This window comes from Hypanus sabinus, chromosome 4 (assembly GCF_030144855.1).
Source record: "Hypanus sabinus isolate sHypSab1 chromosome 4, sHypSab1.hap1, whole genome shotgun sequence".
NCBI classification, from domain to species: domain Eukaryota; kingdom Metazoa; phylum Chordata; class Chondrichthyes; order Myliobatiformes; family Dasyatidae; genus Hypanus; species Hypanus sabinus.
Genome location: NC_082709.1, coordinates 38,732,855 through 38,759,971, shown reverse-complemented (window position 1 = coordinate 38,759,971; position 27,117 = coordinate 38,732,855). Strand labels below are relative to the sequence as shown.

Genomic DNA, 27,117 nt, shown 5'->3' with positions numbered 1-27,117 from the left:
AGATGGGCCAAAGGGCCTGTTTCTGAGCTGTAGTGTTCTATGGCTATGATTTTATGTACCTTTCACATGACTATACATGAACTAATTTGAGAGTGCACACTGAAAGAACCAAAATAATTTATCCAACATCTGTAGAATCTCGTGTTTATAATTTATTTGAAAAACGCTTTTAATTTTCCGTCTGTGATGATCATGGAAAGCAAAGGTAACCATTTACTTTAACTTATCTCCTTATACCCTTCTACTCTCATTAGTATCATATATGCCAATCTCATGGACCTCTGTCACTAAGATCGGGACCATTTGGTCTAGTCTTTGCCCCTCACTTCACCCATCAATCCAAATTTCTAGTAATCCTCCCTGGTCCGAAGTCCTTCACTTGCATCTTTCCCTCATATCTGACCTCAACTACAATCCAAAATAATCTTACATGAAATTAATTTGATGATCAAACAAATATCATCCACTTGCTTCCTGGCCCCCAAGTAGATGATATTATAAATATCCATTATCTCCCTTGCCTTCTCTCCTGTCCTCAAAGAAAGAAATCCCTTATTATGTCAATGTTCTCAAAAATATTTTGTACCCAGTTAAAGACATGTCCATGCAGTCCTAGCCAGTCTACCTTGTTCTACTCTCCATAATGTAGAGCTCTGCTGCCTGACTGAAATTCTAGCAAATGTATTTCACGCATGTCAGCTCTTCATTGAATAGCACTGCAAATATAAAATAAGCACCCTCAGTTCCAAATCCTCCCATATATGCGCACCCTTTCTATCACTGCAAGAGAAAATATGCAGATTCTGGAAATCTGAGCAATGCACACAAAAAGCTGGAGGAACTCAGCAGGCCAGGCAGCATCTATGGAAAAAAGTATAGTTGACGTTTCGGCCTGTCCTTTCATGTATCTAATCTATCTGAGAGGTCTCTAAGGATCTTTTGCAGTGTGGAAGGCAACAAGGAAAACAACAGTAGTGTGTCACTTACTAATTTGACCTCGATGCTTGTTGCATTCGCATCCAATGAATTCTCCACAAGTTCCTTCACAACATTAACAACAGAGGATACTGACTGAGAGCTTGAAAGAAGTCGAATGGTGCTGGGTGGTAGCTGTTTCATGATGGCTTGGTGGATGAACTTATATCTGTAATAAGATGCACGAGTTACAAATAAATAAGCTCTTCTAATTATCAATAGAAAACAAACAGCAATATGCAATAAAAGTAGAAAGTGCTGGAAATACTTATCAGGTCAAGCTGTATTTCCAACAGCTCCAATTTGCATTTCACCACTTGTACACATATTTTTGACTACTTTTTCTCTCTCTAACTGTCCTCATTAAGATATCAGTCAGATAGAGTTGCTTTGGCAACTGCTTATCATCATGGAAATCCTGGCCTTACCCAATCAGAAATATTTTCTTTCCCACTCTCGTACACCCTTTCTGGAACTTAAAAGTAATTTGCTTTATCACTTTTCCAGAGACAACTGAGGATTGGACCTGAAACAGTAATTATTTTTCTCTTCCCACAGATACTGCCTAACTTACTAAGTATTATAGCTTCATCTGCTCTTACTACTTTTGGAAACTTTTCCCCCTCTAGCAGTTAAGCTTTGGTCAAAGGAACATTTCAAATATTAGACTCCGATTTTGTTACATGAAGAGATAAAGGCTCAGAGAAACCACTGTGTAGATTGGGTTTAAATGGTTATAGCTGTCATTCACTTGAAAGGGAGAACGAACTTGAAGGATTGAATAGCCTGCTGCCATCCCGAAATTCTTTTAAGTATCTCTAGTTATAGATTGGGAAAGTTATAGATCAATTTATTGCTTGTTTTAATTAGAGTATAATTTTTCAAACTGATCCTTTTCAAGTGCAACAGCAACTTCTGTGACAGCTCCTTTACAAGCAGCAAAAAGTTGACACAAAACTTCAAAGGAACGAAAAATTGATGTAGTGCTGCACAAGGACATGATAACATATATACCTTGGTTATTAGAGAATCTTACATGCAGAAACTAAGGTAAAGAACTGGATAACTTGCAGGAAAGCTTTGGGCTTTAGAAGTGAAGACAGAACAACTAACAGTGTGCAATTATATTTATGGCTACTTAAATAATAGAGGAGGCCATTTCAAAGAATTACAGAACTGAAGGAGAATGAAGAAACAGCAAGGAGGGAGACCTCAGAAAGAAAAAAAAACAAAGAATGCAATTTTAAAATCAATTTGATGCTTAACAGAACAGAATTTAAAACAACAGCAAGTGTTGTCAAATGTTGACAAGGTCAAGGTCAAACTCATCATAACCTGCCAAGGCCATCACTAGAGCTACCAGGTGTGCTGACTTCAATACGCCTCAGAAACTGATAGAAAAGTTACCAACAAAGAAGAACTTCCATTATTACAGAACTTACTGGAAACAAATAAAGACACTTAACAGTCAGATGGATGACAATGAACACGAACCCAGAAAATAAATTTGGTGCTGTTAGTGTCATCAAGGATTTAAGCTCTGAAATAGGCCACTCTACATGATTGACTGGAGTACAATATTACAAACAGACTTGGAAAGTTACATCTTGCTTAGTACTACTTAAAAGAATCAAATCTATAGCATTTATGTGACACTATGTTCATATGAGATTTATGAAGCTGATTGGATACATTCCAGACCACTTGCCTGATTTAAAGAAATACAGTGGATTACAGTTAATTGGAACATATCAAGACCAGTACATTTTGGCCCAATTAAGCAGCTGCCCCAATTAGCTGGTTTCATGGAAATAGTTAAAAAGGTATAAAATAAAAACACAAACTCAGAACTTAAATGAAATACAAAACAAATTAGAAAACTATCAATAGTACCACAGTATTGTAAAACTATGCTCCTAATAGTTCTCAACGGAGGAATTCATCCAGCATATGCCTGGAACAAAATCAACACAGACCCCTCATGCAGATAATGGACTGCTTTCATACAATGCTATCAATGACTGAATCCTCCCAATCTTCATTTTCATAACATTCAAGATAATTGTTGATACCTTCAAATTCTTCATAGTTCCTAACTGTTGAAATAGTGCAGTCGCTTCACTTTCACTTCTAGCAATTTTTGGCATCTCCAAGCCTGAATGCTTGAAACCGCAGTGAACAAAACAGTTCTGAATTGTCTTACTGCTTATTTCTCAACAACTAACAGTGACAAAAATCACTGCTTTTTGAACACAAACTCACATACTATTTAAAAACTATTCACTCTAAAAACGGTGTAGTGTTGCACGGTCACACAAGTGCACATGTATGACATTAGTTAGAAACTGTTCGGCAACAGTCTCCTGCCCCAATTATGCAGCAGAGCATTTCAAATAAACAAAGGTAATCCTGGCTATTTTATCCATTTGTTTCGTTCTTTACAAGTTGTCCCAAATAAACAGCTGTCCCAATTAACCAGAATCCATTATATTTGGGTCAGAAAGTATCCAATAAGATAAAATAAAGGTGAGGTAATATTTCTATTGAAAATTTTGACTTAGGATGACTAGAATGCTCTTCAAACAATAAGAGAGTTGCGGTACAACAAATAATTACACTTGCACTAATGTCTATCACAAAGAGACAGCTAATGGGACAATTAACCTGTAACTAGATACAAGAAGTAAACTGCTCGTCATTCATAAAGGGCAACTCAGCCAAGGCAAACGGACATGAGAAGAGCAAGATTTCAGTGATACCTAAGGATCAGGTTGAAATTTAAATGGGAAACAGTTGCCAACTAAAAAAGTATCTTGATCTGAAATTGTTGGAGGGTTGACCTTTGAGATTGTATTGGACAGAGAAATGGAGCACTCCAAGATAACACTATCTGAGGAATCATTTATGGTGCAAAGTGACTGAATTAATTTTACACTGGATAGATTAAAAACACAAAAGTTAAAGGAGCAGGAAAAGGAACAGGTTTCTCAAGCTTATCTCATCTTATAATATGATTGTGTCTGAACTGCCCAGGCCTCAAATCCTCTTATTTGCCAGTTCCACATAATGCTTACTTTTCTGATCTTCCAAAACAAAATGTGCATACCCAATCCTTAGCCACATCCAGTCATCTAGCCTCCAAAATCTTTCACTGCAGACAATTACTGAGATTCAACAGCTTCCGTGAGAAGAAATTCCAATATACCTTAGCTTTGTTCTGTTGCTGTGTCTGCTCCCTTATCTCCCACTGGTAGAAACATCTTAATATCTACCTCATCATGCTACCTCAGGATCTCTTAATCAGATCATCCTTCATTCTATAAACCCCAAAAGAAAAACTGAACTAACTTCCTTTAGATGTTCACGATACGACAACCCTCTCATCTCAGGAATAAGCCTAGTGAATTCTTTCGCGACCACCATTAATGCCTTATTCTTTCACTATCGTACATAATTTGTAATTCCCTATCAAAATGGTTAGCTAGCAATAGGGTAGGGAAGAATAAAGCACATCATAGTTCTTCTGGAAAACAAAGACAACTTGGAAAGGTTTTGCAATACTGGATACACAGGTGATGATCGGGTAAAGAAGTGAGAATATTTGAGAATGAAGGAAGAAGTGAAGTGCATATAGCCAGATACTTCCTCTAGCAGAGAAAACTGAGCAGCAGTTCCTCTTTTAGAATAATGATGCTGAACGCAATCAGCAGAACCTATGCAACAGATATGAAAACACAGAGCTTTCTGAAAGAGGCTGGGAAGAAACAAAATGCAAGATTACTTTATAACATCTTACTATAAAGACACTGCTAACGCCTAAAGGCATTGAATTTATGCAGCAAAATTGAATGTTAAGTTCATATTGCAAGTAAAGGCAAACTTCTGGCATTAAAACATTCAGAGGACAGTAGAAAAAGAGTGAGATCTGCAACTTAAAGAAACTATGCAGCCTGCTCTACAATGAAGGGCTCACAGCACCAAACTAAACTGTGTGTTTCTACTTTGTAATCGCCTCTACTAAATCTGTAGCCACAACTACATATTTGCACTTTTATTATATCGCTTTAAAACAAACGAAAATCTATTAAAATGCTCTTCGGCATTCTTAGGGCTAATTGCAAATTGACACATGTCTCCAATTTTCAACTAGATAAATAATAAATTCCAATCCCTCCCCTCCTTCCCATACACAGGAAGAAAATCCTTTCTGATGGTAGCACAGGATGTAGCTCTGAACGCCCAAATATGATGTAACTTTTCACTTTACGTTCAGGTGGGAGATGTCCGTGCCTCCAGCTGTCAATCTGCCCCCAGAATACTACTTCTTGACACCAGCTCGTTCGGTGAACAGGACACACTCGCCACGCTGCCCCCACACTCCGCATCAGATAACGTTGCGGCCCGGGGCGACGTGCGCGCACGCGCCCAGCGGCTGGGACGTCCGCCCGGCCTGCTCGTGGAAATCCCGCCCCCGCCCGCCTGCCAGCCGGAGCTCGCAATTGGGCCAACGGGTCCGCAGCGGCTGTCGCTCAGTTTGCGTCACAATGCTTCCGTTCTGGGGGAGGTGGTGGGGTCTGTACTGGGGATCCAGCGGACGGACGGCGAGTTAGAGGTGTGGAGCTGACGTGCGTCTCAGTCGGTTAAATCAGTCCTCCAGACTTGGTAAGACTGGGCTGGGCTGGGCGATGAAAGCACCGGATGAAAACTGCGCATTCTGAGGTTTTCCCTGCGTACCGTGAGTAAAGGGCTGGACGTCTCTTGTTTTCCTTTGTGGCCTACCGAAAGGAATCCAGCGCTTTTAACGTCGGGTATCGTGGACTCATCAGACATTCTGGATGGTTTTCGACATGCTCTGTCGAGTTAAGTCGATATTTGTTGGGAGAAATGAGATACGGTCGCAGCTCCCCTGTAGACGCTGTTGGCATTGTCGGTTAGAATGGAAATGGTAAAAAGCTTTGTCCCTGTAACTGAAGTTGTGAGTTGTCAGGCCAAGGGTCAGATGTAAAGCATTTTCTTTTTTTAAAAGTAAAAATGTAAGTGTCATCAATTTACACTGATGCTGGGTTTTTTTCCCAGCGTTACTGCCGCAATGATTCAACCTGTTAAAGTCCATTTAAACTTGTTCGCTGCACTGGCACTTCAGACGTACATTTAAAAAGTACCTCGACCTTTAAAACTGACCAGAATTTGAACTCTAAAACACATTTAATGGAAATGCGGGGTCTGCATGCTTCTTTGTCATAAAGTGGCACCTTGGATTTCAGATACGAATATACAAAATTTGAGGTGAGATAATTTGAAGTACAGTATTAATAAATCACGGAGCTAACATTAGAACATAAAAAACTTTCAAGTTAAATCTTAGGTGGAAATGAGAAAATAGGATAACACAGTGACATAATTGTATAGGCACTTATGCTTTAAAAATAAGATTTATTTGATTAACAATAGAGAAGAGAGTGTGTGTTTAGACTGGTACATTTCTTGGTCTATATTGTATGCAACCAGACCTTGGAAATGTGACTTAAAAGTCAAATTTGTAACTCCTGGAACACTAAAGTTGAAATTGATTCAGAACTACCATCCACCTGGATTGGTAATTGCTTATCTTTTGGCAGATGTTATCTGACATTGTCTATTTCTATTGAAGATGTGATATGGGGAGCTTGTAGTTATATAGTGGCCTTCACGATTCCATTCTAAAACAAGTTTCCAGATGATCTTGAAATGTTGACATATTAGTATTTTTAAGTGTTACAGGAAACCAGAATTTTGGAGATACTACTGGAAATGCATTAGCTGGAAGGTTGGGAATTTTTCTTGTGCTTTAGAATTGTTTACATTCAGTTAGAAAAAGTCCCATCCCTGGCAATTTTAGCACAGCTCTGAGGATTCATTACTTAAGTTTTTATGGTTGAACTTGTTCCACAACCTTCTGATGTCAGATGATGGTTCAACTGGGCATTTAAGAGCAGAATTAGGCGTTCAGCCCATTGTGTTTACTCTACCCATCATGGCTGATTTATTATCCCTCTCAGCCCCATTCTCCTGCCTTCTCCCTGTGAACTTTAATGTATTTACTGAACCTATCAAGCTGTGCTTTAAATATACACAATGAGATGATGAACTTTAAAATTAAGACAAATTATAAAAAGATAAATGTGGAATAATGAAATAATAAGAATATTTAAGTATGTTTATTTTTTAATGCAGTTAAATTTCTACTTCAGCTACAAGAAAAATGTTTTTTTATGAATAAATCTGCAGGCCTCAATCATTGGCTATTTAATATCCACCCAGATGAAGTAGTAGAAGCTCTGGGCATAGTACACATATGTACTGGCATTGAAAAGTTCTTGAACCCCTTCAGGAAGGGGGATGAAAATGGCACTTGGACAGAAATTAATCCAGTGGGTCTGTGATTAATTCTTTTTCTTTACCTTTGTATGTACAAGGCCACATTATTTTGTATTAGAATAATTTAAATTAATTGAAAATTGTTCCTGTAGAAGATTTGGACAGGTCTGTCTACTAACATGATCTGAACCTAAATGAAGTGTCTTGACCAAAGAAAAACATCAACTACCCATTTCTCTGTATAAATATTGCCTAAGGCTCTGATTTCCTTTTTTTTTTAACAGTTATTGCCCTTGGTTTTATGCTTGTAACGATGGCAGGAATGTTTAATAGAAACATAGAAAATAGGTGCAGGAGTAGGCCATTCGGCCCTTTGAGTCTGCACCGCCATTTAGTATGATCATGGTTGATCATCCAACTCAGAACCCTGTACCCGCTTTCTCTCCATACCCCCTGATCCCTTTAGCCACAAGGGCCATATTAACTTCCTCTTAACTATAGCCAATGAACCGTCCTCAACTGTTTCCTGTGGCAGAGAATTCCACAGATTCACCACTCTGTGTGAAGAAGTTTTTCCTCATCTTGGTCCTAAAAGGCTTCCCCTTTATCCTTAAACTGTGACCCCTCGTTCTGGACTTCATCAGAAACAATCCTTCTGCATTTAGCCTGTCCAATCCCTTTAGAATTTTATACGTTTCAATAAGATTCCCCTCAATCTTCTAAATTCCAGTCCTAGTTGATCCATATGAAAGTCCTGCCATCCCAGGAATCAATCTGGTGAACCTTCTCTGTACTCCCTCTATGGCAAGAATGTCCAACTGCAGTAGAACCTCCCTGCTCCTGTACTCAAATCCTTTTGCTATGAATGTCAACATACCATTTGCCTTTTTCACCACCTGCTACACCTGCATGCCCACCTTCAATGACTGGTGTACAATGACACCCAGGTCTCGTTGCATCTCCCCTTTTCCTAATCGGCCACCGATCAGATAATAATCTATTGTCCATTTCTTGTAACCAAAGTGGATAACCTCACATTTATCCATATGAAATTGCATCTGCCATGAATTTGCCCACTCACCTAACCAAGTCACCCTGCATCCTCTTTGCATCCTCCTTACAGCTAACACCGCCGCCTAGCTTCGTGTCATCTGCAAACTTGGAGATGCTGCATTTAATTCCCTTGTCTAAATCATTAACATATATTGTAAACAACTGGGGTCCCAGCACTGAGCCTTGCGGTACCCCACGAGTCACTGCCTACCATTCTGAAAAGGTCCCGTTTACTCCCACTCTTTGCTTCCTGTCTGTCAACCAATTCTCTATCCACATCAATACCATACCCCAATACCCTGTGCTTTAAGCTTGCACACTAATCTCCTGTGTGGGACCTTGTCAAAAGCCTTTTGAAAATCTAAATATACCACATCCACTGGCTCTCCCCTATCCACTCTACTAGTTACATCTTCAAAAAATTCTATAAGATTCGTCAGACATGATTTTCCTTTCACAAATCCATGCTGACTTTGTCCGATGATTTCACCTCTTTCCAAATGTGCTGTTACCACATCTTTGATAACCGACTCTAGCATTTTCCCCACCACCGATGTCAGACTCACGGGTCTATAATTCCCCGCTTTCTCTCTCCCTCCTTTTTTTAAAAAGTGGGGTTACATTAGCCACCCTCCAATCCTAAGGAACTAATCCAGAAGCTAAGGAGTTTTGAAAAATTATCACTAATGCATCCACTATTTCTTGGGCTACTTCCTTAAGCACTCTGGGATGCAGACCATCTGGCCCTGGGGATTTATCTGCCTTTAATCCCTTCAATTTACCTAACACCACTTCCCTACTAACATGTATTTCCCTCAGTTCCTCCATCTCACTAGATCCTCGGACCCTTACTATTTCCGGAAGATTATTTATGTCCTCCTTAGTGAAGACAGAACCAAAGTAGTTATTCAATTGGTCTGCCATGTCTTTGTTCTCTATGATCAATTCACCTGTTTCTGACTGTAAAGGACCTACATTTGCCTTGACCAATCTTTTTCTTTTCACGTATCTATAAGAGCTTTTCCAGTCAGTTTTTATGTTCCCTGCCAGCTTTCTCTCATAATCTTTTTTCCCTTTCCTAATTAAGCCCTTTGTCCTCCTCTGCTGGTCTCTGAATTTCTCCCAGTCCTCAGGTGTGCTGCTTTTTTTTTGCTAATTTATATGTTTCTTCTTTGGACTTGATACTATCCCTAATTTCCCTTGTCAGCCACAGGTGCACTACCTTCCCTGGTTTATTCTTTTGCCAAACTGGGATGAACAATTGTTGTAGTTCATCCATGTGATCTTTAAATGCTTGCCATTGGATATCCACCGTCAACCCTTTAAGTATCATTTGCCAGTCTATCTTAGCTAATTCACGTCTCATACCTACAAAGTTACCCTTCTTTAAGTTCAGAACCTTTGTTTCTGAATTAACTAAGTCACTGTCCATCTTAATGAAGAATTCCACCATATTATGGTCACTCTTACCCAAGGGGCCTCGCACAACAAGATTGCTAACTAACCCTTCCTCATTGCACAATACCCAATCTAGAATGGCCTGCTCTCTAGTTGGTTCCTTGACATGTTGGTTCAGGAAACCATCCCGCATACATTCCAAGAAATCCTCTTTCTCAGCACCCTTACCAATTTGGTTCACCCAATCTATATGTAGATTGAAGTCACCCATTATAACTACTGTTCCTTTTTTGCACCCATTTCTAATTTCCTGTTTAATGCCATCCCCAACCTCACTACTACTGTTAGGTGGCCTGTACACAACTCACACCAGCATTTTCTGCCCCTTAGTGTTATGCAGCTCTACCCATATCGATTTCACATCTTCCATTGCGTTAATCTCCTCTCTAACCAGCAATGCTACCCCACCTCCTTTTCTTTCCTGTCTATCCCTCCTGAATATTGAATATCCTTGGATGTTGAGCTCCCATCCTTGGTCACCCTGGAGCCATGTCTCTGTGATCCCAACTACATCATATTCATTAATAACTATCTGCACATTCAATTCATCCACCTTGTTACGAATGCTCCTCGCATTGACACACAAAGCCTTCAGGCTTGTTTTTTCAACACTCTTAGCCCTTATACAATTATGTTGAAAAGTGGCTCTTTTTGCTTTTTGCCCTGGATTTGCCTGCCTGCCACTTTTACTTTTCACCTTACTACTTTTTGCTTCTACTGTCATTTTACAGCCCTCTGTCTCTCTGCACTTGTTCCTATCCCCCTGCCACATTAGTTTATAACCTCCCGAACAGCAGTAGCAGTTTAGTGTCCATGTCAATACACCGAAACATCTGGAGTTCAAAATCCTCCAAAAAAAAGTGCAATTGCTGATTCTCTGCAACTATATGGATTCTGTTGTTTTGCTGCATCTTCAGTATGTAGGCACTGAATTTATGGAAGTACCAGAGCTAAAATACCAGAGAATAGCAGAGCCTTTTGCTGATAAAGCTTGAGGAACTGCCAAAGATGCCCTTTCCATGGGTCCACTTGTTTGACTTTCTTACCTGTTGAGGTTTGAAGACAAACAGTAGATTAGATCTCTTGCTTTACCACCGCACCCAATGGGAGTGCCTGGAGCAGAAGGACCAAACTTCAGTTCTGGATTGGTTTGTTTATCTTTTGTCTGTATCTGCTGCAGACTCCAGGTTATTCAGTTCAGATTGGGTGGTGGGACGAGGAAATGGTAAAACCCATTTAAAAAGTGTTCAGTAAAGTATCTAAAAGATGAGGCTTGCTGAGAAAATGTAAATGATATATGATGGTGGAAAGGGAAAAAGAAACACTAAGATACCTAATTTGCAGAAGCAGAGGGTTGGGGAAAGTGACTCACTTAATGTAGTGGTGAAAGTACGGAATGGTTAAGGACTTAAAGCCCAGCATATTGGGGTTCGTAAACAGGAACATATTTGAAGCATAGATAAAGGTAAGTCTACATTAAAGACTGGTTAAACCAGTTGGATCACTGTAAGCAGTTTTCCACAGCCAATTATGGAAATGATATTTAAGATAAAAACGCACCAGAGTGACGTAAAGGTTATGAAAGTGGAGTATTTTACTAATATTCATCAAAATATGCATCAAAACATTTCAAGGTTGAGCTGCTTTTTCACCAGTTTCTCCCCCACCCTGTCTGATTTGTCCATTGAATGCTTCCTGACTGACAGTCAGCACCAGTGCACCTCCAGGATGTGTACTTACCCTACCATTTTACCCTCTCTACTCGCGACTGTATGGCTTCGATATTGTGTATAAACTTGCTGATGGCACCATCGTAAGTAAAATCTTGGATGGCAACAAGGAGGCATACAGGAGTGAGATAAATCACCTGGCTGGGTGGTGTTGCAACAACCACCTCACTGTCAATGTCAGCAAGACCAAAGAATTGATTGTGGAAGTCAGGAGAACACACACCAGTGTCATTGAGGGGGTCTGTGGTAGAAAGTGTGAACAATTTCAAGTTCCTAGGTGACAACCTCTCTGAGATGGATCCTGGTCCCACCATATTAATGTAGTCATGAAGTAGGCTGCTTCACTAGAGTTTGAAATGGTTTGGTATGTCACCAAACACTTGCAGATTTCTTTAGATCAAAGTGAATTTATTATCCATTTACAAATATGTCACCATATACCACCCTGAGATTCATTTTCTTACAGGCATTCACAATAAATACAAAGAAACTGTGCACAACAACAAAGGAGAAACAAACAATATGCATAAGAAAACAAATTGTGCAAATATAAGAAAAGAGAAAATACATAAATAAAAAGATTCAGAACATGAGTTGTAGAATCCTTGAAAATGACTCCATAGGTTATGGAATAGTTGAGTGTTGAAGTGAGTGAAGTTATCCGCTCTGGAGCCTGAGGAGTAATAACTGTTCCTGAGCCTGGTGGTATGGGACGTGAGGCTGCTGTACTTCCTTCCTAATGGCAGCAGTGAGAAGAGAGCATGGCCTAGATGATATCTGTCCTTGAAGATGGATGCTGTTTCCCTGCAACAGCGCTCCATGTAGAGGTGGGGAAGGCTTTACCTGTGATGGACTGAGCTGTATCCACTACTCTTTGTAGGTTTTTCCATTCAAGGCCGTTGGTGTTTCCATACCAGGCTATGATGCAATCAGTCACTTTCACCACTGTGCATCTTTAGAAGTTTGTCAACATTTTAGATTACATGCTGAAACTTCGCAAACTTCAAAGAAAGTAGAGGTGCTGCCATGCCTTCTTTAAGAAACTGATAGTCACATCTGTTATGATCGACTGATTCTTCTGAATATCAGGATGACAACATTTACCCACAATGAGCCACATCCTCTACACTGTGAATTCCTGCTTCGGAGGCTCATTTATTACACTGGAGCAACCTTGGAAGCGGTGCTTGAGGCAAGGGAGAAGGGCCAGCATTCTGGTGAGGTTGGGATGGTGTGCCAATTGGCTGCCGCTCCCTCGCATACACCTGGCTAACGTATAGTCCCTGGACAATAAGCTGTACGAAATGAGAACTAGAATCTCCGATCAGCAGGAAACAAAGGAATGTAATGTTTTGTGCTTTGTGGAAACCTGGCTGACAGAGGAGATACTGGGTCACACCATTGAGCCCTTTGGGTTCTCCTTGTTCTGGGTGGACAGGTCTTAAAAACCTCTCTGGGAAGAGTAAAGGAGGTAGGGCATGCTTCATGGTCAATAATGCTTGGTATGACCCCTGGAATGTACATGCCCTCAAATTCTTTTGTTCGCTGGATCTGGGGTACTTTGTGCTTCTGTATAGGGAGTTCACAGCTGTGTGTATTCTGCCGCAGGCTGATACTGACCTGGCTCTTAAGGAACTGTGCAAGACCATCAGCACCCTGGAGACTGTACACCCAGAGGCTGCCTTCATTCTTGCTGGAGACTTTAATAGTGTTGCTAACTAAAGTCTCCCTTAAGTTTTGTCAACACATCCATGTGAGCACACTGGGAGATAGCATACTTGGTCACTGCTACTCTCCCTTCTGCAACATTTACAAAGCACTCCTCCGTCCGCCATTTGGGAAATCGGATCACTCCTCCATCTTGTTTCTGCCGACGTACAGGCCAAAGCTGAAACAAGAGGCAGCCATAGTTAAAACCAACCACTGTTGGTTCGACCAGTCAGTCTCCATGCTACAGGACTGCTTTGATGACGTCAGCTGGAATGTCTTTCGTAATGAGGATGTCTCCAAGTTCACAGATGGGGTCACGAGCTTCATCTGGAAGTGCATCAAGGATGTTTTTCCCCCAAAAATCAGTCAGGGTCTATCCAAACTATAGAGACCCTGGATCAACAGTTCCATGTGAGTGGCACTTACCACATAAGGCAGCTTACGTTGCCAGTAACCAACAGAAACTCAAGAAATGCAGCAACAATTTACACAAAGTCATCAAGGCAGTGAAATGACAATACAGGGACAAGATCCATACACAACAACACACAAAGCTTATGGCAAGGTCTGCACGCCATCACAGATTTCAAAGTTAAATGCAGTAATGCTGCCAACATCGTTGCCTCACTCCCAGATGAGCTAGATCTTTTTAATGCTCTGTTCAATCTCACCAACACTGAGCCCCCGAAGCGACCTGCACCTTGGTCATCTCTGAGGCTGAAGTAAGCAGGTGTTGTGAGTGGACAGCCGCAAGGCTGCAGGATTGAATGGCATCCTAGGGCAGGTACTCAGAGTGTGCGTGGCACAACTGGCAGGTGTGTTTACAGACATTTTTAATCTCTCCCTCTTCAGTGTAGAGTGCCCTCCTGCTTCAAAACATTCACCATTGTTCCTGTACCTAATAAGACCGACATGTCTGAACAACTGGCATCCTGTCACAATCACCTCAATAATCAAGTACTTTGAGAGGCTGGTCAAGAACTACATCTGCAGCATGCTACCACCCACACTGGACCCCATACAACTTGCCTACTGACACAACTGACCAACAGATGATGCAATCGGCACAGCTCTACACACCGTCCTTACACACCTGGAAAAGAGGAATGCTTATGTGGGAATGCTGTTCTTGGATTACAGTTCAGCATTTAACATCATAATTCCCTCCAGGATTGACAAGAAGTTTAGAGACCTTGACCGTTACCCTGCCTTGTGCGACAGGATCCTGGATTTCCTGTCAAGTCGCCGGCAGGTGGTAAGAGTGGCTCCCTCACCTCTGACCCTCAATACAGGAGCCAGAGCTGTGTCCTAAGCCCCCTCCTTTACACTCTGAACACCATGGCTGTGTTGCCACCCACCACTCCAATCTGCTAATTAAATTTGCTGGCGATTCTATATTGATTGGCCTTATCTCAAATAATAATGAGGCAGCCTACAGAGAGGAAGTCATCACCCTGACACAGTAGTGTCAAGAAAACAAACTGTCCCTCAATGTTGCAAAAATAAAGGAGCTGGTTGTGGACTACAGGAGGAATGGAGACAGGCTAACCCCTATTGACATCAGTGATCTGGGGTTGAAAGGGTGAACAGCTTTAAGTACCTTGGCATATACATCACTGAGGATTTCACGTGGTCTGTACGTACCAGCTGTGTGGTGAAAAAAGCACAACAGTGCCTCTTTCACCTCAGACAGTTTGGTATGGGTCCCCCAATCTGAAGGACTTTCTACAGGGGCACAATTGAGAGCATCCTGACTGGCAGCATCACTGCCTGGTATGGGAACTGTACTTCCCTCAATTGCAGGACTCTGCAGAGAGTGGTGCAGACAGCCCAGCACATCTGTAGATGTGAACTTCCCACTATTCAGGACATTTGCTGAGACAGGTGCGTAAAAAGGGCCTCAAGGATCATTGGGGACCCAAATCACCCCAACAACAAACTGTTCCAGCTGTCACCATCTGGGAATTGGTACCAACAGGCTCCGGGACAGCTTCTTCCATCAGGCCATCAGACTGATTAATTCAAGCTGATACAATTGTATTTCTATGTTGTATTGCCTGCCTTTTTGTACATACTATTTATTACAATTACGCATTGCACATTTAGACAGAGATGTAACATTTGTACTCATGTATGTGAAGGATGTGAGAAATTAAGTCAATTCGATTTATAATGGCACACATGGACCCAGGACAGGTTGTCTAAAATGATAATGCTGGGGAATTAAGTTACTGACCCTCTCCACTTCTGATCCACTGATGAAGCCGGCTCATGGACCTCAGGTTTCCTCCTGTAGTCAATAATCAGCTCTGTGGTTTTATTGATGTTGAGTGAGAGGTTGTTGTGGCACCATTCAGCCAGATTTTCAGACACTGTCCTATGTGATGATTCATCACCACTTTTGATTCAGCTAACAACAGTAGTGTCATCAGCAAACTTCAATATGGTATTGGAGCTGTATTTAGCCTCATAGTCATCAGCCTATATAAAAAAAATCACCACCTTTAGAAATTTCATGTTTTATTGTTCTACAACATTGAATCACAGTGGATTTAATTTGGCTTTTTTGACATCGATCAAAAGAATAGGACTCTTTCATGTCAAAGTGAAAACTGATCTTTAAAGTGACCTAAATTAATCACAAATATAAAACACAAAACAACTGATTGCATAAGTATTCACCTCCCTTTAATATGACACACCAAATCATCACTGGTGCAGCCGATTGGTTTTAGAAGTTATGTAATTAGTTAAATGGAGATCTGTTTTTGGAGACCTGTGTGCAGTCAAGGTGTTTCAATTGATTGTAGTAAAAATACACCTGCATCTAGAAGGTCCAACTGCTTGTGTGAGTCATTATCCTGGCAAAAATTACACCGTGAAGACAAAAGAACACCCTAAACAACTTCACGAAATGGCTATTGAAAAATACAAGTCAGGAGATGGATACAAGAAAATTTCTAAGTCACTCAACCTTTGGAGTACGGTTAAATCAATCATCAAGAAATGGAAAGAGTATGACAGCTGTAAATTTACCTAGTGCAGGCCATCCCCAAAAACTGAGTGACCGTGCAAGAAGGGGACTAGTGAGGGAGGCCCCCGAGAGACCTATGTCAACTCTGAGGAGTTACAAGCCTCAGTGGCTGAGATGGGAGCGACTGCATATACAACAACCGTTGCCTGGGTGTTTCACCAGTCACAACTTATGGGAGAGTGACACAGAGAAAGCCACTGTTGGGGGAAAAAAATCACACCTGAAATCTTAGCTGGAGTTTGCCAGAAGGCATGTGACTCTGAAGTCAGCTGGAAGAAGGTTCTATGGTCTGATGAAACCAAAATTGAAACCAAAAATGCACTATCTCTACCATGAAGCATAATGGTGGCTTCTTCATGCTATGGGGTTGCTTCACTGCAGCAGGCCCTGGAAGACTTGTGAAGGTAGAGGGTAAAATAAATGCAGCAAAATACAGGGAAATCCTGGAAGATTTGTTTTCCAGGAAGACAATGATCCCAAGCATAAAGCAAAGGCTACACAGGAATGGCTTAAAAGAAACAAAATTAACGTCCTGAAGTGGCCAAGTCAGAGTCCAGACCTCAATCCAATTGAGAATTTGTGGCTGGACTTGAAAAGGGCTGTACACTCACAATGGCCATGCAATCTGACAAAGTTTAAGCAGTTTTGTAAAGAAGAATTGGGAAAAATTGCAGTGTCCAGGTGTGCAAAGTTGGTAGAGACCTATCCACACAGACTTAAATCTGTAATTGCTGCCAAAGGTGCATCTACTAATAAATACTAACTTGAAGGAAGTGAATACTTGTGCGATGAATTATTTTGTGTTTTATATTTGTAATTAATTTAGATCACTTTGTAGAGATCTGTTTTCACTTTGACATGTAAGAGTTTTCTGTTGATCAGTGTCAAAAAAAGCCAAATTAAATCCACTGATTTAATGTTGTAAAACAACAAAACATGAAAACTTCCAAGGGGGTGAATACATTTTATAGGCACTGTATATAATATGCATAAGAGGCAAAATGGAGAGCATTCTGACTGGTGTTGTATCACACCCAAGTTTATTGGCTGCAGTACAATGGTATGGAAGATCACAAGGTGCTGCAGAGGATTGTAGACTCAGCCTTCTCCACCCCACCATTGAGGACATTTTCAAGAGGCAGTGTCAAGAAGGAAGCTCCCATCATTAAAGACCCTCGTCTTCTGGGACAAGCCCTCTTATTACCTCTCTTAGCTTCTGTCCTCTGCCATCAGATTTCTCAACAGTGCAGGAATGCTACTTCATTGTTCCTCTCCTTTTGCATGCTTTGTTTGTATAGAAATTTATTGTAATTTGCCTTTGCATGGTACTGCTGCCATAAGACAAATTACACATCATATAAGACAGTTAATAAACCTGCTTCTGATCAGTATTAATTCCTGATGTGCTCCATTGTTAACCAACATTTTTTATTGTAAATTTATAGTGCCTTTCTATTAAGTTACTTTTCCTCTTCTACCTTCTGTTGTTTTCATTCCTCAACCACCCTCTTCCCTCTCTCTCCCCCCCCCCCCCCACCTCCTTCCAAAACTGTGAAGCGACTTTGGAGTAAACTTGTTGATCGGCTTGAGTTCAAGAGTTTATTTTGGTGACTAACTGATGACAGTTGAAATTGGGATGGGCGATAAGGGAGGGGGAGAAGAATGAAAGAAAGATTTTTTTGCAGCCAGTTGTTGGAATATGGAATTCTATACCATTGGGTGGGAAAGTGAACAGTTTCATACTATAGATCATAAAACATAGAAGCAGAAATAGGCCGTTTGGCCCATTGAGTCTCCTCCACCATTCATGCTCAGCTATTCAACCATGGCTGATCCTTTTATATCCTCTTCAAACCCCATTCCCTGGCCTTCTCCCCGTAACCTTTGATGCTGTGTCCAATCAAGAACCTATCAATCTCTGCCTTAAATACACCCAACGACCTGGCCTCCACAGCTGTCAGTGGTAATAAATTCCACAAATTTACCACCCTCTGGCTAAAAAAATCTTTCTGTATCTCTGTTTTAAATGGATCCCCCTCTATTCTGAAGCAGTGCTCTCTTGTCTTAAGCTCTGCACTATGGCAAACATCCTTTCCCCAACAACTGTCCAGGCCTTTTTAACGTTCACCTCATCCTTCCAAATTCCAGTGAGTACAGACCCAGAGCCATCAAACATTCCTTTCATTCCCGGAATCATCCTTGTGAACTGCCTCCGGACCCTCCTATGTCAGCATATCCTTTCTAAGAGGAGCCCAAAACTGTTTCCAATACTCAAGTTGCGGCCTCACCAGTGCCTTATAAAGCCTCAGCAAATGAATGCTAACATTGCATTTGCCTTCCTCACCACTGACTCAACCTGCAAGTTAACCTTTTAAGGTGTTCTGCACAAGGATTCCCAAGTCCCTTTGCAACTCAGATTTTTGGATTTTCTCCCTACTTAGAAAATAGTCTGCACATTTATTTGTACTATTGAAGTGCATCTCCATGCATTTTCTACTTGTATTTCATTTGCCACTCTCCTGCCCATTCTCCTAATCTAAGTCCTGCAGCCTACCTGCTTCCTCAACACTATCTGCCCCTCCAGCAATAAGACCATAAGATATAGGGGCAGAAGTGGGCCATTGAGTTTGCTCTGCCATTCAATCATGGGCTCATCCAATTCTTCCTGTCATTCCCACTCCGCTGCCTTCACCCCATACCCTTTGATGCCTGGCTAATCAAGACCCTATGTATCTCTGTCTTAAATACACCCAATGACTTGGCCTCCACAGCTGCTCATGGCAACAAATTCCACAGATTTACCACCCTCTGACGAAAGTAATTTCTCCGCATCTCAGTTCTAAATGGATGTCCTTCAATCCTGAAGTAGTGCCCTCTTGTTGTAGAATCTCCTACCATGGGAAATAACTTTGCCATTTCTAATCTGTTCAGGCCTTTTAACATTCAGAATGTTTCTGAGATTCTCCACCCCCCCCCCCCCCCCATCATTCACCTAAACTCCAGGGAAAACAGCCCAAGAGCTGCCAGACGTTCCTCATACAGTAACCCTTTCATTCCTGGAATCATTCTTGTGAATCTTCTGTGAACCCTCTCCAGTGTAAGTACATCCTTTCTAAAATAAGGAGCCCAAAACTGCACAAAACACTCACGAGTACCTTTTAGAGCCTCAATATCACATCCCTGCTCTTATATTCTATACCGCTAGAAATTAATGCCAACGTTGCATTCGCTGCCTTCACGACCGACTCAACCTGGAGGTTAACCTTCAGGGTATCCTGCACAAGGACTCTCAAGTCCCTTTGCATCTCTGCATTTTGAATTCTCTCCCCATCTAAATAATAGTCTGCTCGTTTATTTCTTCCACCAAAGTATGTGACCATACACTTTCCAACATTTTATTTCATTTGCCACTTCTTTGCCCATTCCCCTAAACTATCTAAGTCTCTCTGCAGGCTCTGTTTCCTCAACACTACCTGATCCTCTACCTATCTTTGTATCATCAGCAAACTTAGCCACAAATCCATTAATACTGTAGTCCAAATCATTAACATACATCGTAAAAAGCAGCAGTCCCAACACCAACCCTGTGGAACTCCACTGGTAACTGGCAGCCAGCCAGAATAGGATCCATTTATTCCCACTGTCTGTTTTCTGCCAACCAGCCAATGCTCCACCCATGCTCATAATTTCCCTGTAATTCCATGGGCTCATATCTTGCTAAGGAGCCACATGTGTGGCACCTTGTCAAAGCCCTTCTGAAAATCCAAGTACACCACGTCTACTGCATCTCCTTTTGTCTACCCTGCTTGTAATTTCCACAAAGAATTGCAATAGGTTTGTCAGGCAGGATTTTTCTTTCAGGGTACCATGCTGGCTTTGGCCTATCTTGTCACGTGCCTCCAGGCACTCTGTAATCTCATCCCTAAGAATCGATTCCAACAACTTCCCAACCATTGATGTCAGGCTAATAGGTCGATAGTTTCCTTTCTGCTGCCTCCCACCCTTTTAAATAACGGAGTAATATTTGCTATTTTCCAGTCTTCCGGTACAATACCAGAATCTTATCAATTCTTGAAAGATCATCATTAATGCATCCACAATCTCTCCAACTACTTCCTTCAGGACCCGAGGGTGCATTCCATCAGGTCCAGGAGACTTATCCATCCTCAGACCGTGAAGCTTCCTGAGCATCTTCTCAGTTGTACTTTTCACTGCACAAACTTCACCTCCCTGACACTTTTGTATGTCCAGCATACTGCAGATGTTTTCCACTGTGAAGACTGATGCAAAATATGCATTCAATTCCTCTGCCATCTCTGCATCTCTCATTACAAAATCTCCAGTGTCATTTTGTTTTGGTCCTATATCTATTCTCGGCTCTCTTTTACCCTTTACTTACTTAAAGCTTTTAGTATCTTCTTTGATATTAATCGCCAGCTTCCTTTCATAATTCATCTTTTCCTTCCGAATGACCACCTTAATTTCCTTCTGCAAGTTTTTAAAAGCTTCTCAATCCTCAACGTAGAAAAATGAGGGGAGATTTGATAGAGGTATATAAAATTATGATGGGTATAGATAGAATGAATGCAAGCAGGCTTTTTCCACTGAGATTAGGGAAGAAAAAAAAGAGGACATGTGGGTTCTATGGTTCCCACTAGCTCTGGCTTCCTTGTACGCCCTTTCTTTTGCTTTTACTTTGGCTTGACTTCTCTTGTCAGCCATGGTAGTGTCCTCCTTCCCTTTGAAAATTTCTTCTTATTTGGAATATATCTGTCCTGCACTTCCCTCATTTTTCACAGAAACTCCAGCCATTGCTGCTTGCTGCCAGTTCCCCTCTTGTGCCACTGTAATTTCCTTTTACTCCACTAAAAAACTGACACATTGGATTTTATTTTTTCCCTCCCAAATTTCAAAGTGAACTCAATCATATTGTGATCACTGTTCCTTAAGGGTTCCGTAACCCTAATCTCTCTTATCACCTCCAGATCATTGCACAACACCCAATCCAGCACAACCGATCCCCTAGTGGGCTCAACAACAAGCTGTTAGACATTCTACAAATTCTCTCTTGAGGTCCAGTACTGGCCTGGTTTTCCCGATCCACTTTCATGTTGAAATCCCCAACGATTATCATGACATTGCCTTTCTGACACGTCTTTCTATCTCCTGCTCTAATTTGTAATCCATATCCCGGCTGCCGTTTGGAGGCCTGTCTGCAACTGCCATTAGGGCCTTTTACCCTTGCCATTTCTTAACTCAACCCATAGAGACTCTATACCTTCCAATCCTATTTCATCTCTTTCCAGTGATTTAATATTATTTCTTATACACAGAGCCACACCACTCCCTCTGCCTACTAACCTATCTTTCCGATACACCGTATATCCTAGGACATTAAGCTCCCAATGGCAGCCATCCTTTAGCCAAGTTTCAGAGATGGCCGGAACGTTATATTTGTCAATCTGTAGGTGAATTTCAGGATTGTCCATTTTATTCCTTGTGCTGCATGCATTCAAATATATCACTTTCAGTCCAGTATTTGTTGCTTTCTGTTCAAACTGCACCCATGCCTCTATTGCCCTGTAACTCATCCCACTGGCTGTGATTATAGACTATAGACAATAGGTGCAGAAGTAGACCATTCGGCCCCTCGAGTCTGCACCGCCATTCTGAGATCATGGCTGATCATTCACTATCAATACCCAGTCCTTGCCTTGTCCCCATATCCCTTGATTCCCCCTATCCATCAGATATCTATCCAGCTCCTTCTTGAAAGCATCCAGAGAATTGGCCTCCACCGTCTTCCGAGGCAGTGCATTCCACACCTCCACAACTCTCTGGGAGAAGAAGCTCTTCCTCAACTCTGTTTTAAATAACTGACCTCTTATTCTCAATCCATGCCCTCTGGTACTGGACTCTCCCAACATCTGGAACATATTTCCTGCCTCAATCCTATCAATTAATATCCTTTAATTATCTTAAACGTTTCAATCAGATCCCCTCTCAATCTCCTCAATTCCAGCGTGTACAAGCCCAATCTCTCCAATCTCTCTGCGTAAGACAGCCCTGCCATCCCAGGAATCAACCTAGTGAATCTACGCTGCACTTCCTCAATTGCCAGAATGTCCTTCCTTAAACCTGGAGACCAAAACTGTACACAATATTCCAGGTGTGGTCTCACCAGGGCCCTGTACAAATGCAAAAGAACATCCTTGCTCTTGTATTCAATTCCCCTTGTAACAAAGGCCAACATTCCATTTGCCCTCTTCACTGCCTGTTGCACTTGCTCATTCACCTTCATTGACTGGTGAACTAGGACTCCTAGGTCTCTTTGCATTTCTCCCTTACCTAACTCGACACCGTTCAGACAATACTCTGCCCTCTTGTTCCAGCTTCCAAAGTGGATAACTTCACATTTATTCACATTGAATGACATCTGCCAAGTATCTGCCCACTCACTCAGCCTATCCAAGTCTCCCTGTATTCTCCTAACGTCCTCTTCGCATGTCACACTGCCACCCAGTTTAGTATCATCAGCAAACTTGCTGATATAGTTTTCAATGCCCTCATCTAAATCATTGACATAAATCGTAAAGAGCTGTGGTCCCAATACAGAGCCCTGTGGTACCCCACTAGTCACCTCCAGCCAGTCTGAGAAACACCCATTCACTGCTACCCTTTGCTTTCTATCTGCCAACCAGTTTTCTATCCATGTTGAAACTCTGCCCCCAATGCCATGAGCTCTGATTTTACTCACCAATCTCCTATGTGGCACCTTATCGAATGCCTTCTGAAAATCTAGGTACACAACATCTACTGGCTTACCCTCATCAAACATCCTTGTTACACCCTCAAAAAACTCCAACAGATTAGTCAAGCATGATTTGCCCTTGGTATATCCATGCTGGCTCAGCCTAATCCTATTTCTGCCATCTAGATGTGCCACTATTTCGTCTTTAATAATGGACTCAAGCATCTTCCCCACGACTGACGTTAGGCTAACAGGGCGATAGTTCTCCGTTTTCTCCTTCCCTCCCTTCTTGAAAAGTGGGACAACATTAGCCACTCTGCAATCTTCAGGAACTGATCCTGAATCTAAGGAACATTGGAAAATGATTACCAATGCATCCGCAATTTCCTGAGCCACCTCTTTTAGAACCCTCGGATGCAGACCATCTGGACCCAGGGATTTATTAGCCTTCAGTCCTACCAGTCTACTCATCACAGTTTCTTTCCTAATGTCAATCTGTCTCAATTCCTCTGATATCTTATGACCCTGGCCCATCCATACATCTGGGAGATTGCTTGTGTCCTCCCTGGTGAAGACAGATCTAAAGTATGCATTAAATTCTGTTGCCATTTTCCTGTTTCCCATAACAATTTCTCCCAATTCATTCTTCAAGGGGCCAACATTGTTCTTAACTATCTTCTTTCTCTTCACATAGCTAAAAAAGCTTTTGCTATCCCCTTTTATATTCCTGGCTAGACTGAGCTCATACCTGATTTTTTTCTCTCCGTATTGCTTTTTTAGTTAAGATCTGCTGTTCCTTAAAACTTTCCCAATCATCTGTATTCCCACTCATCTTAGCCCTGTCATACTTCTTTTTCTTTAATGCTATACAATCTCTGACTTCCTTTGTCAACCACTGTGGCCCCTTCCCCCTCTTTGAATCCTTCCTTCTCATTGGAATGAACTGCTTTTGCATCTTTTGTATTATCCCCAAGAATATCTGCCACTGCTGATCCACTGTCTTTCCTGCCAGGGCATCCGCCCATTTAACTTTGGCCAGCTCTTCCCTCATGGCTCCGTAGTCTCCTTTATTTAATTGCAACACTGACACCTCTGATCTGCCCTTATCCCTCTCAAATTGCAGATAAAAACTTATCATGTTATGATCACTACTTCCTAATGGCTCCTTTACTTCAAGATCACTTATCAATTCCTGTTCATTACACATCACCAAGTCCAAAATAGCCTCGTTCCTGGTTGGCTCAAGCACAAGCTGTTCCAAAAATACATCCCTTAGACACTCCACAAACTCCCTATCCTGGGGTCCAGCACCTACCTGATTCTCCCAGTTCACCTGCATGTTAAAATCTCCCATAACGACTGCATTACCTTTAGCACATGCCAATGTTAACTCCCTAATCAACTTGTACCCAATATCCACGCTACTGTTTGGGGGCCTGTACACAACACCCATTAGGGTCTTTTTACCCTTACTGTTCCTCAGCTCAATCCACACAGACTCTACTTCCCCTGTTCCCAAGTCACCTCTTGCTAAGGACTGAATCTCATTCCTCACCAACAGGGCCACCCCACCCCCTCTTCCCATATTTCTGTCTCTACGATAGCACGTATACCCTGGTACACTCAATTCCCAGGCCTGATCCCCTTGCAGCCATGTCTCCGTTATCCCAACAATATCATAGTTCCCCATTTTCATCTGAGCTTCAAGCTCATCTGTCTTATTTCTGACACTACGCGCATTCAAGTATAGAATTCTTAGCCCATTCCTCCTCTCTTTGCTTAAAACACTGTCTACTGTACCTAACCCAGCTCCTTGAACTTCCATCGGGCAAATTGCACCCTGAATTTTGATGACCTTCTCAAGATCACCCAAACCTTTTACACATTTAACCCCATGCACCTTCTGACCAACCCTCTGGATCTGGATCCCTGCCCCCTGCACATCTAGTTTAAACCCCCCCGAGCAGCACTGGCAAATACTCCTGCGAGAATGTTAGTACCCCTCCGGTTCAGATGTAGACCATCCCTTCGAAACAGATCCCAATGTCCCTGGAACAAAGACCAATTATCCAAAAACCTGAACCCTTCCTTCCTGCACAAATGCTCTCAGCCTCGTATTAATGTGCATAATCATTCTATTCTTCGCCTCACTCGCACGTGGCACAGGTAGCAATCCCGAGATTGTCACCCTGGAGGTCCTGCCTTTCAGCTTCACTCCTAACTCCCTGAACTCTCTAAGCAGGACCCCCTCACTCACCTTACCTACATCATTGGTCCCTACATGGACCACTACATCTGGGTTCATGCCCTCACTCTCAAGAATAGCCTGCACCCGATCTGAGATGTCCCGGACCCTGGCACCAGGGAGGCAACATACCATCCGAGACTCCCGATCTGCCCCACAAAATCTCCTATCTGCCCCCCTAACTATAGAGTCCCCTAAAACTATCGCTCTCTTCTCTTCCCTCCTCCCCTTTCTAGTTGAGGGTTCAACCTCTGTGCCAGAGGCAGGACCACTACAACTCATTCCTGGTAGGTCATCCCCATCAACAGTATCCAGTACGGTATACTTATTGTTAATGGGAATGGCCGCAAGGGTGCTCTGCTCTCTCTGCCTGCTCCCCCTGCCTCTCTGGACCGTCACCCATCTGCCTACTTCTTGGTTTTTTGGTGTGACTACCTCCTGATAACTCCTATCTATCTCTGCCTCCACCTCCCGAATGATCCGTAGTTCATCCAGCTCCTGCTCCAACTCCCTAACTCGGTCTGATAGGAGCTGCAGCTGGACGCACCTTTTGCAGGTGTGGTCATCAGGGACAACTGTGTTGACCCTGACCTCCCACATACTGCATACGGAGCACACCACTGCTCTGACTGTCTCCCCCATACCTGAACTGGATTAATAGAATGTCTAAAAAGCACCTAGCGACCTTACCTTCTTCCCCTCAGCGAGCAATCACACAAGCTTACCGAAGTCCCCTTACGCCGAAGCCCACTTAGCCAAAGCCCAGGACTCTGCTTCCACGGACTCCGCTGCCCGCTCGATGCTGCCTGCTCTGAAAAGAAGTCCTGCCTTTTAAAGTGCACACTCGATGCTGACATCACTCGCGCCTGCGCAGTTCCCCCTCCTCCACAGGTATTGACCAGGTAGGCTTAAATCCTACCTACACGGTCGAATTCTCTGAGCTCCCAGCTGAATCACAAGCTGTAACTTGCTCCCGATTCAAATTATGCCTCATCTCCTGCCTGTCCTTTTTATCATCTCTGTTGCACATTATCTTTGATTTACAGGTAGCCCCCGCTTTTCAAACGTTTGATTTACGACAACTTACTGTTATAAAAGACTTATATTAGTACCTGTTTTCGCTAACCAAAGAGGATTTTCGCTTTTACGAAAAAAGACGTCCACTTTATACGTGTGTTTACCCCGAGAAAGACTACAATGACTGTGAAGCCTTGTGCGGGCAGTTGTTTGTGTATGCGTGTACGTGCCTATTTCTTTTTTTCTCCAAATCAATTTTGGTTCGTTGCCTTCCCAAGTTTGATAAGTGGAGCTACACCGTACCTACAATATTTCTACTTTATAGAGGGTGGAAATTTATTACATCATTCCTACTTTTACTATATGTTAGTGTTATTTTAGGTTTTATGTTTTATTTGCTTTGATTTGGTAGGTTATTTTTTTGGGTCTGGGAACACTCAAAAAATTTTCCCATATAAATTAATGGTAATTGCTTCTTCGCTTTACGACATTTCGGATTACAAACAGTTTCATAGGAACGCTCTACCTTCAGATTGCGGGAGAAACCTGTATTTCTGTTTTCCCCTTCCGTACCCCTATCACTCTGGTTCCCATTCCCCCTGCCAAATTAGTTTAAACCCTCCCTAACAGCTCTATTTAATGTGTCAGCTAGGTTATTGGACCCCTTTGGGTACATGTATAACCCTTTTTGTGCAGGTCGTACTTCCTCCAGAAGAGGCTCCAATGATCCAGGAATCTGAAGCCCTGTCCCCTACACCAGTCTCACAGCTGTGCATTAATACGCCTG

The 27,117-nt window shown here is 42.2% G+C and overlaps 2 protein-coding genes across 6 annotated transcripts in view; one reads left to right on the top strand and one right to left on the bottom strand.

Moving 5' to 3' along the window:
- Positions 1-27,117, bottom strand: part of pms1 (PMS1 homolog 1, mismatch repair system component) — a 141,923-nt gene that overhangs the window by 99,225 nt on the left and 15,581 nt on the right. The window contains exons 1-2 of one of the 3 annotated variants that reach the window (XM_059966866.1): positions 5,243-5,395; positions 988-1,144 (exon numbers count right to left, since the gene is read on the bottom strand). In XM_059966866.1, coding sequence (XP_059822849.1) covers positions 988-1,119 — 132 coding nt within the window. In that variant the 5' untranslated portion in view covers positions 1,120-1,144; positions 5,243-5,395. Of the gene's footprint in view, positions 1-987; positions 1,145-5,242; positions 5,396-27,117 lie in introns of those variants that run through there. The other 2 variants (XM_059966867.1, XM_059966868.1) reach the window with 2 other exon arrangements.
- ormdl1 (ORMDL sphingolipid biosynthesis regulator 1) overlaps positions 5,485-27,117 on the top strand; it is a 29,584-nt gene continuing 7,951 nt past the window's right edge. Inside the window, exon 1 of one of the 3 annotated variants that reach the window (XM_059966871.1) lies at positions 5,485-5,637. Coding sequence is in view for 1 of the 3 variants with exons in the window: in XM_059966870.1 (XP_059822853.1) it covers positions 5,811-5,834 (24 nt within the window). In the remaining 2 variants the exon portion in view is untranslated. The other 2 variants (XM_059966872.1, XM_059966870.1) reach the window with 2 other exon arrangements.